At 37.6% G+C, this 10,839-nt stretch overlaps 1 protein-coding gene and 2 long non-coding RNA genes across 7 annotated transcripts in view; all 3 read right to left on the reverse strand.

The window, feature by feature from the left end:
- Window positions 1–1,200: 1,200 nt before the first annotated feature.
- On the reverse strand, window positions 1,201–6,420 carry LOC117282964. Its single transcript, XR_004513932.1, has 3 exons — window positions 5,140–6,420; window positions 1,981–2,104; window positions 1,201–1,409 (listed from the first exon to the last, which is right to left on the reverse strand). It is a non-coding gene; the product is annotated as an uncharacterized LOC117282964 (long non-coding RNA).
- Window positions 6,421–6,470: 50 nt separating this feature from the next.
- On the reverse strand, window positions 6,471–7,532 carry LOC111872671. Its single transcript, XR_002844278.2, has 3 exons — window positions 7,453–7,532; window positions 7,008–7,058; window positions 6,471–6,596 (listed from the first exon to the last, which is right to left on the reverse strand). It is a non-coding gene; the product is annotated as an uncharacterized LOC111872671 (long non-coding RNA).
- Window positions 7,533–9,775: 2,243 nt separating this feature from the next.
- LOC111872684 (solute carrier family 41 member 1) overlaps window positions 9,776–10,839 on the reverse strand; it is a 40,808-nt gene continuing 39,744 nt past the window's right edge. For all 5 annotated transcript variants that reach the window (XM_033754784.1, XM_023866802.2, XM_033754783.1 and 2 more), the window contains one exon: window positions 9,776–10,363. In XM_033754784.1, the coding sequence (XP_033610675.1) occupies window positions 10,184–10,363 (180 nt within the window). In that variant the 3' untranslated portion in view covers window positions 9,776–10,183. The remainder of the gene's footprint in view (window positions 10,364–10,839) is intronic.

Below are 10,839 nucleotides of genomic sequence, written 5' to 3' on the forward strand. Positions count from 1 at the left end.
GCAAGCTATTGCAAACGAACATAGAACATACACTCAAGGAAATTAATGAATTACAACCAACTATAAAGTTCACCATTGAAAGAGAACAAGAATCAATTAACTTCCTAGATATAACAATACATCATAAGGATCAAACACACATGACAACGAACAACAACACAAAACAAAGTGGGCCACATTTACATACAGTACAAAAGAAGTGAGAGAAATTACAAAACTTTTCAAAGACACACAGATAAAAGTAGCATTCCGCACATGAAACACAATAGAAAATATACTCAAACAAAAACCACAATTAGATAAATACAATAAAAGTGGCATATACCAAATGAAATGTGTAGATTGCCCATTGAAATACATTGGGCAAACGGGCAGAACATTTAACACCAGATATAAAGAACATATACATGATATTAGAAATAATAATAGCAATTCCGGGTACTCAAATCACATACTAAATACAGGACATGCATATGGAACAATAACAGAGATAATGGAAGTTGTAACAACGGGAAAGAAGGGCAGACATTTGAATACATTAGAGAAATACCATATATATAAAATAAGTAAGAAAGGCCTACACATGAATGACACACACACAGAAACACACAATCCCATATTTCAAGCAATACACGAAATCTATACAGACTAACGGTACCTCCCTCTCCCCAATACCCAATCCCCTCCTACACTCACGAACATAAAACACAGCACACAATACATCAGACAGCACACGTAGTAAAGATAAGCAGCGGCATACACACATGGAGACTACACAGAGTAAGTACAAATAACAGTATAAACACATAAGAAAACATTACGTACATAAGATAGTAATACGAATATTTGTATATTACAGATAACACCTGTACAGTACTAGAAACAAGAAGAAGCCGCTGCAGCACTATAGACATAGGGCGAGTAACCCTGACCATTTTAAGTTTTAAAATTCAGAAAAAAAAAAATTTTTTTAAGGATTCAAAATTAGAACTGAAGATTTTATAAGTGCTAATTCAGAGAAATCAAAATTGACGTGTGTAAATAACAAAGATATCAACGAAGTAGATTTTGGTAATATCAACAAAAGGAACAATCAGGAAGACCTGTGTTTTCAAAATTTTAAATGTTATAAATAAGTGCAGTGTAACAGATGCGTGAGTGTATACACCTGATGATGGCCGTCTGTGGCTGAAACATGTAATGTGTAAAGAGGAGCAAAAAGAAAGACCTATAATATATAGTTTGCGCTTAGGACGGAGTTATATCATATAATGGAAGAGAAGTTAACTTGGTTTACCTCCTATTCTTTTGGAATTCTTGGATCCAGAGATTGCACTATATTGGAAGCCCCTGGTGCACGCGCATGTGCACACACATATACACACATCCAGTACAAACTATGATCTGACCTGCAATGCAAAGGGGCATAACAAATTATTGGGATGTACATACAATACAACTCAATGAGTTTTATTTTTCTTTCATTAGTGGAAATAAGGGAACCACAGGAAGTGTTATTTCCTAATTGGCTGATGACCTGTTCTAATGAATGCCACCAACCAAGCCTACAAGTGGCTCTCACTAACATTAGTTATCACCTGAAAGCAGGAATAGAGCCATAATTTTCAAGTATAATATCCAAATTGGAATCTCATTTGATACAGTCAGACAAAGCAAGCCAAATCACGACCCTGCAAATGAGACCAAACACGTATTGCTATATTAACTACCTGAAAGTCTCCCCTCCCTTCACCACCCGTATATGAGGTCCTGTTACACATGTCCAGCTGCCTAGAATCGGGGTTCTGGAGTCCTCCATGCCCTGCCAACTCCCTTACAGTAATGAACTGGGAGAGAGGAAGTTATGGGATACAAAATTTATGAAGATTATAATGCACTGCAGAAATTACATTTCACTATATATACCAAACAAGGTTAAAAAATGCTGACCTAGAAGAATGAACATGAGATGACACATACATGTGGTATGGGGGTTCCTTGTAGATGGTACACAACTGGACAGGCAGACGCTGCACAATCCTTGTTCACCCACAAATTTGACACAGATTTTTTTCACGGATACGGCTCCCAAACTGCCAATATACTGTAACAATTATACAGGGCTTTACATATTGTAAATCTGAACACACTATATACACACTGTATATTCACCACGGTGATCTGCATATATACATTAACATCAAATTTGAACATCCTAGTTCATGTATAAACAACCTGAGTGGAATACCCCAAATGTGTTCAGCCATCGCACATTTAACTGGTCAAAAACACCAACACAACCTATATTCTGAAGAAAGATCCCAGCAAGCAGTTACCCCACAACACACATAAGATGTGTAGCAAGCACAAGGCTTAAATGGAATTTGTAATATTAGTTATAAATACCTTAATAACCATTTTAATTATACAATTGTGATTTTAATTGCAATTGCAATTTTAATTTTTATCCATTTAATGTCTAGGTTCAACTATATTTAAACCACATTTTAAAAATAAGATATAACTGTCAGTATTAAACCACATTTTAAAATTAAAATATAACTGTCAGTATAGAATAATCATACAGACACAACATTAATTCATAATGATTAACGACGCAATTTAGAAGCTAAATAGTATTTGTGTACCACTGAAGTTGACCCAAGAAGAGGGTCGAAACTTGTAGCATTACCACCAACAACAAAGACAAATGTTCACACAGTAGTGTCTACTTTGTTTCTTTTTGATTATTTGTTGTGCAACTGTTCAAAATTATATCTTTTTGTAAATGACACACAACAGGATATGTACCATAAAGATTATCCTCATCTAATGTACAATTTCAAGGATCCCAAGTCAATAATCATCTCCAGTGAGGGCTCGTAGCGTCTTATGTGGTGGGGTTAATCATTATATTTTAATTCGTGGAAATCGAAATTCGATTATATACAGAGTGTCCCAGGAGGAATGTGCCAGACTTTGGTAGGGTGTTCCTTATGTTAAAGTATGCCGATATAACCCAAAACAACTATGTCCAAAGTTGAATGGTTACAGAGATAATGGCCCAAGAAAAGTGTGGTCTTCTGGCAGGTCCACACACTGTACCTGTCAGCTGACAAGTCTTATCAATGTTTATCCTTGAGTGTCGTGATGACACTCACACTAGCCGCATACACTCGCATACCAAAATGCGCAGTCAGCCATGTTACATCAGTTCTTGCGATTCATGTGTCATGTATAGTGCTCGGAACCCTAACAGCTATGACATGGCGTGCAAATTTTTTTTGCAGTTCAATTTAATGGCTTCATGTCACTCACAAGTTAGTTTGATGTTATGTACATTATTAACATTACAGAAACCACATATTCCTGCCAGTTTTAATATCTATTTGGTAATCAAAAAGTGTGTAACACCTGTCAAAATTTCACACTTCTCTGGCCATTGTGCAGTGTATATGTATAGTTGTAGAGGTCATGACATGAAGTTTAGGTGAGGAAGGATGAAATATAGAAAACCTCAAATCCTACAAAATGTTCCTCAATGGGGAGGCTACTCCTCAGGTTCACACATGTTCTACATGGCACCACATCCCAGAAGACAGCATTCTTCATAGTGACCATTGTGAAAACCTCAAATCCTACATCTATAGGAATGCTTATGTTTTGAAGTAGACATTTTTTCCCGAAACGTCTGTTTCTGGGCAGAAAAATGTGATTGTTGACCATACAGAACAAAGTATTTCCTTTCATATGAATCAAGCATTGAGGCTTGGTGGGCTGATGGCCTTTTCCGTTGTTCCAGGCTCCAAGTGCATATTTCAGAATAGAACACAAGCCATCAGCCATCAAAACATTCATACTATGAGACAAGAAGCAACCTGTTGTCTGCTGTCCAGATGCTACTGCATTCGACTGCAACTTTTGCCACTAATATCAAAATAAAAGACAAGAAGTTCAGGGAATAAGTAACCGCATACTTCCCTTTAATGTGACATAGGCCACATATAAATAAAAAAAATTATGGGGGAATATGCAGACAGCAAGGCAATCTCTTATAAGCCTGCTTTTATTTTTTTCAAAATACAGAAAGTAGGCCAACACAGATCTGTCAGCATGATGATGACCAACTGCAGACAGCAGCAGGTGCTACATCACATAACAATCTCTTTAAATTTATGAATAGGTGGAAGCTGCTGCTCATTACTTTTGGGTTCTGATCATCTGACTTTTGGACCAAGTTTAAATCCTCCCCAATTAAAGACAATGGCCCCATCTCCTCCGGGTGTGAAAATCACTCTCACAAATGGTGTTCTCTCACTTCACAGGGCAACTTCCTGGACATCCAATAGCTGAGTATGGCTCTTCTGCAGCGGGTATGGCCTCCTGCCCTGTTGCCAAGTTTGCCCCCCCCCCTCCACTGCACTGCACACTTGCAGGCACCCCCCCCCCCCAATTCACATCTCTGCCCTCCACATCTATCCTATCAAGCAATGTGCAAAATTCCACTTCCTGTCTCTATAAGGAAGCATCTCTAGTGATCACGACACCAGCCCTGGCTCTACTGTTCTGAACAGGGTTCCCAGTTCCTCCAGTGAGCTTCTCCACTCAGCTACAAAGCCCCACTGGTTAGAACAGCATTCTCAGTCACAAGCATTTGATGCTCCATGGCAGTATATGACATATATTTCTTACAACTTTTTCTGTGAACACACCAAACTAGAAAATGACCTGTCATATTCAACAGTAAACTGAGAACATTAATATAAGAATCAAAAGGTTGCAGGTTTGATTCCCAATGAGGTCAAATAACCTTCCAGACTCATTATGGACCTGAGATTGACTCAGCCTCTATCACAAATAATGAGTACCAGGAATCTTCATGCAGGGCGTAATGAGCAGCTGATGCATATGGCTGCCAACCTTGCCACCATCTTTGAGCTAACTGTCTAGAAAATGTGGGAGCCTCGACATTTCACAACCCTATGGGCTTCTACAGCCTAAGCAAAACTAAGAAACATCTTCTCCACCAGGATGGTAGATCTCTGGGATGAGATTTTTCTGAGACCTCTAAAACAGAGGGCTAACAACTCTAAGATGTTCTGTCTCAGAACAGTAAAGATCATCTCATATGTTATATACCTTCCACACAGGATGTCTTCATGTAACATATACAAAAAGCAGGGTATCTTCTGCATCTTACAGGCCCACTCTGCCATAAATGTCCTCCCTGAACAGTTGCAATAACAGTCTCTTCACAGGCACCTCACCAGAACTGTCGACCAATCATATAACACATGATCATTAATTATACTCCAGCTACAGATTATACTGTGCTTCTTTTGGATAATCTTTTCACTAGATATTTTGAACACTGTCTGCAGGCCCAGTTTCTTCAAACCATGCTGTTTGATAAACAAATTCCATTTCCTTGGTACTGGAAGGATAACTAAACCGTGGCCCAGGAAGTCCAACCGGGTAGGATTCCTTACCTTATTCTGTAACCTTAGGACCTAAACAGACCATAAACATGAAAATGTGAACATTACAGTTTTCTCAGCATTGCATAATAACTGTTCATTTACTTGCAAAATCTTATACTGGCACATTTTTAAAACTTAATACTGATAATACATACTCCAAACATTTACGAAATTTGGTTTAACTAATTCACAAACTTGACTCCCATCCGATTACACATCAGATGGTCTCTAAACCCTACCGAGGTCTACCACCACAAAATAGAAATCACTATCGATCCATGCTTCACCTGTCCACGGACCAGTTTCTTTTGTATAAAAATTATTCTAAATACCAAAAAGGCTTAGGCAAAGGATCAATTTTGCCACATGTTGACTACTGAGTGCCATCCACTAGCAAAGTCTTGCATTTCATGATACTAATTCCGACATCATTACCTTACTTGCTAACAAATTCTCCACCACAATTTGGCAACTCAATGTTATTGGCTTTTGATTTAGCTGCCCTGACGTCATGAATGCATTACTGCTGCCATCTGTACATGTAAGCAAATCAAATCATGCAAAATGTTTGCCACCAATACCGAGAACACAACCTACAAAAACATATGCTGTCACAACACCATCCCACTGATATTCATCTTCACCAGTTCAATACTAATTAAAATAGTACAGCAAAAATAAGATGTCTTGAAGAAAATAGTGAAATCTGATATCTATTCATCTTTGCCAGTTCAATGCTTAACAGAATATAATGAAAATCGAAAATCTGATACACATTCATCTTCACCAGCTCAATACTGCACTGAAGAAAGTGATCCACAGTCAGTCTGTTCAGGTCACACAAATATTTACTATGCAGCATTCTATTATGTAGGTCGTACTGAAAGTCATGAGCAACAATGTTTTGTAAAGTAACGTGCTTTATTATTGACAAACCAAATACACCACCTCAATCTACAGACCTTTCTTTATTTTTCCACATAATCGCCACTTCTTTGTACACATTTCTCCCAGCATTCTGGGAGTTTGAAAATTCCGTTCCAGCCATCCGAAGACACTGACGCACTACTTTCTGAATTGCAGGATATCCCAATTCTTCCTCACCATACCAGAACTCTGTAAAATTAGAACATATTGTCTCAAGCCCCAGAAATAATTCATCAGTAAAGGTTGCATAAATTTAATGAAGACATAGACTAAACTTAATTTCTTGGCTAGAATATATGTTAACAATACGATATTCTTTACAAAGGATTTCTAAATCTAGAATTATGTAACAGAAAAGTGGCAATCACGAGTTCTAAACAGTTCTTCAGTTTTGGGGTACATTTAATAGTGTTGTTGTCATTGTCTACTTACAGATTGGAAAATGAATTAGTTTCATCACTGCCAAAGGAATTAAATTATCACAATCTTAATAGAAGTTATGAGTAAGCAACACACCATGAAGCCACATCATGAATTAAAACAGACATACGATGCTTGATCCTTGGGTAAGTTGAAAAATATTTGATTCTTTCTGCCTACCTGATAACAGGCACCCATATGCAGAGCATACTTTCTCTTCTCCATTTTATACTGTAAGAAACAATACAGAAAATATATCACGGTACCCTTAGAACTCTTTTGACATTCTACACACATTCTTTAGGCAAAAATGAAATTTGCAGAACGTCATAACACAAATATGATTTGGATGAAATTTCATCATAACCTCATCTCATTTCATTTATTCATCTTTCATAAATCCTGTCGAGAGTACATTCTCATACGGATGTGGAGATCGTCCTAGTTACAGTCACAACTAAGTCGAGAAGTTTTGGCTTGAAAGAATTGTACATAATTCTAATTTCATTCGTTTCAGTAACCATAACATTCATATATACATATTACATGTCTAACACGGAACGGTAACTTCATTCCTAAACGTCGACTCCGGCTTCAACCACGTAAAATGAAAATCCATACTTACTAACATGACCATTAACCGCCACCATGGCCGCCATTACTGCACGTATGAATGTGAGAAGCGGTATGAAGGATGGGTCTTCTTGCCGTACTTGCCTGTTCTTGGCCAGCCCCCTGAAACTCCCATGTTATTGGTTGGCAACATGGCCGCCGTGACACCTTGATGCAATGCTTCTGCCATCTATTTTCAGCTTATATGAACTAAATTTAAAATGGCCTCCGGGGCCGAGAGCACAATCGGTAAGAAGGTATGCTACCTTAGTAACCACTTTGAGTGTTCCCCCCTCGCCCCTCCATGCAGATAGCTTCTTACTGATGCGTCAAAATATGATCGCAAATACAATCTTACGCCATCTAAATATACACTTAATGTTACCTATAACACCCAACAAGGCTGAAATCACACATACACAGTTAATTTTCACGTAACCATCAAAAGAACACATTCCTTCACTGGCCTAGCCAGCATACCGAAATCCGCTTCCCTTGGCCACTTCAGATTAGATGAATTTGAACAAAGATTAACGAAAGGAAACTTGGTCCATCCCACCAAGCAGGGGAAGGGAGAAGCAAGAGGCATGTGGCCTTGAGCAGGAACACATGCTAAATGACAATATTCACCTTCTTATTATTCAAATTGAAGTATTTATATATGACTTCTTTCCTTTTCCTTTCTTAACTACAGAAGCAATGCTTCCCTTGCTTCCATGCACAGCACGCCACCGTTTATGCCTAAAAGAGATACTTATGCCAGGGGTAATCTGTGGCAATACCCTGTCACTGTAGGGTTCTTTGAATGTCTTCTAATCATCATTTGAAATTTTCTTCACTCACATGCATATTTCAGAGCTGCATATCATTCGGTTTTTACAGTCATAACAAATCTATCATTTTGAAATTGTGGGGTCTGGGGGCTTTGTTCATCATCCAGTATTAAAAGAAAAAAACAGCACTTTTGAAACAGATCCACTTTCTGAAACATTGTGTTCTTTTGTGTTTTTCTAGAGCACTGGAGGCGGGGACAAAGTCCAGAGACCCAGTAATCCTGTGTGTTACACATCACCATCAGAACACTTTAAAATCTACATGATAGTAAGGAGTCCCCAGAGTAACCAATTTGCTGTGAAAAATCACCCCCCCCCCTTTAGTTTCATGCAATATAAATAAAGGAACGAGGCTTCTATAATAATATTAATTATAAAGCTATAATTTTATTCATTTCTAGGTACCTGAATTATAAAATTCAAATACAAAGCAAAATGGACAATTAAGAATATGTATGATTTTCATTTTGAGGATTTCCTGAATTCCTTTTGGGAAATTTTGGAACAGCATGCTAAAAGAGGCCATGGCCACTTTCTATCCTCTCCTTATCATAATCTTAAATTGTTTATGTCCAGTTTCATTATATATAGTAAAAGAGCAAGATTGAAAACTATACGGCCAATGAAGTCAGGCTGTTTTATTCACTATCTTGATCTATTTGACACAGGTTTGTGTTATTTCTAAAAGAAATTAACATTTGATTGCACAATGACAAATATGTAGAAGTAACTTTTACATCCTTCCACAATAACTTGAATTAACAAAAGATTCATTAATCCCTCTGTGCACTCTCCAAGCCACAGGTAATATTCTCTTTCATTCCAACTAAATTAACTGCTCAGAGGAACTTACAATCTTATAAATGTTAGGGCCAAACTAATAGTCATTCATGGTTCTCAGTCTGTGGGTTATGACCATGACCAACATGAGATCATCATCTTCTCCAAAGGGGATTGTCAAGTTCTGAAGGATTATTTATGCTGCAGTTGTATCCACATACAGTTCTGGCAAATCAATTAGCTTTAGTATAGGTGCTATCAGGGCCATGCCACACCTCAAGCGGTTAGTCGCTGGCTTCCCACCGTGGTGTCCCGGGTTCGATCCCAGGTCTGGTCAAGTGGAATTTGTGGTGGACAAAGTGGCGCTGGGGCAGGTTTTCTCCGAGTACTTCGGTTTCCCCTACCAATTGCTCCACAATCACCCTCACCTATCATCTGGAGCTGGTACAATAGGCTAGAAGTGGCCACAGTACAAGGGACTTAGTCCCACCCCACTAGCAATAAAAAAAAAAAGTGCTACCAGAAAATATAGGTGAAGCCAGTGAAACATTTCACAAACATCATGAATGTAATAGGACACTTTATGAATAGCTTTCTGTGTGTGTAGAGAGTTTGTAAAGCTATTTAGGTTCTTGCTTTCACCATACAGCCTGATAGGGACCTTCTTTACTCACAGTGTTGTTGGTAACGCAGACTATGTAGGGTTGATCATTTCTTTTCAGATTAAAATTTGAGAGAGAGAAAATTTATTTTAATATCTCACAGGCCATACATTAACTTGCATATAAAACTACCGTTCCCAATAATCAATAATTTAAATAAGCCAAATACATAACATTCCTTTGAGAGTAACAGGTTTGGACATAATCAACAGCTTCAGAATGAAAACTTGTTTATTATTCACATAAGAAGTCAGCTAAAATTACATATGCTAAAATATTTTTATTGACTAATTAATTGAATTAGCTATAAAATTAACAGTACATAGCTAATTGAAGGAGATCATGAATTTATATTCCTTTCTCCCCATAGGCTTTTAATGATGCTTTCAGTATCAAGACTGAACAGTATCAGACTTCTATCCCTAATAAATATGGATGTAACGGCAAAATTAACTTAGATTCTTTCAGTTCATGTTGGAAGCTGTATATCTCCAAGCAGATAGAGGAATTCAAATGTAATACCCAGAAGCATGATGCCCAAAAAATCACCCAATGCAGTCAAGTATGGAATTGTTGAGTTGTCTGGGTCTACTTTCCGTGACCAGAAGTAATATGTTATTACATATGCCACATACAGAAGAATTGCAACCTGTAACAAGATTAAGAAGAATGTCTTAAGCTTTTACCATGTTGGAGAGTTCTTTGTGCCACTTCCAGCAAATACAGGATTATCTTTTGTTGTAATTCAGGAAGAGAATGCACTACAAAAAAATTTGAACAAGAATGGCTATGCATGAAAGAAATGCTCTTCAGTAGGCAGTGAAACCCCTATTTAAGATTCCTTTGGGTACCAGTGGATTTGAAGACAAAACTGAAAAAATCTGAATGGAGGTAATTTAACACCAAGATTACAGAATTTGTATCTTGACCCTGACTGTCAAATAAGGATAAAACTTCAATCAGGGAATACTGAACTGGGATTGCACTGAATAACAAATTTAATTTTTAAAATCAAAATCTATATCATGCAATCTATATCATACGTATGACGTACCATTAAGACCAATTATCAGCACCATTGGCTCTCCCACTTATCGCTTGGCCAAACATTTTACTGGTCTCATT

This window comes from Cryptotermes secundus, unplaced genomic scaffold (assembly GCF_002891405.2).
Source record: "Cryptotermes secundus unplaced genomic scaffold, Csec_1.0 scaffold102, whole genome shotgun sequence".
NCBI lineage: Eukaryota > Metazoa > Arthropoda > Insecta > Blattodea > Kalotermitidae > Cryptotermes > Cryptotermes secundus.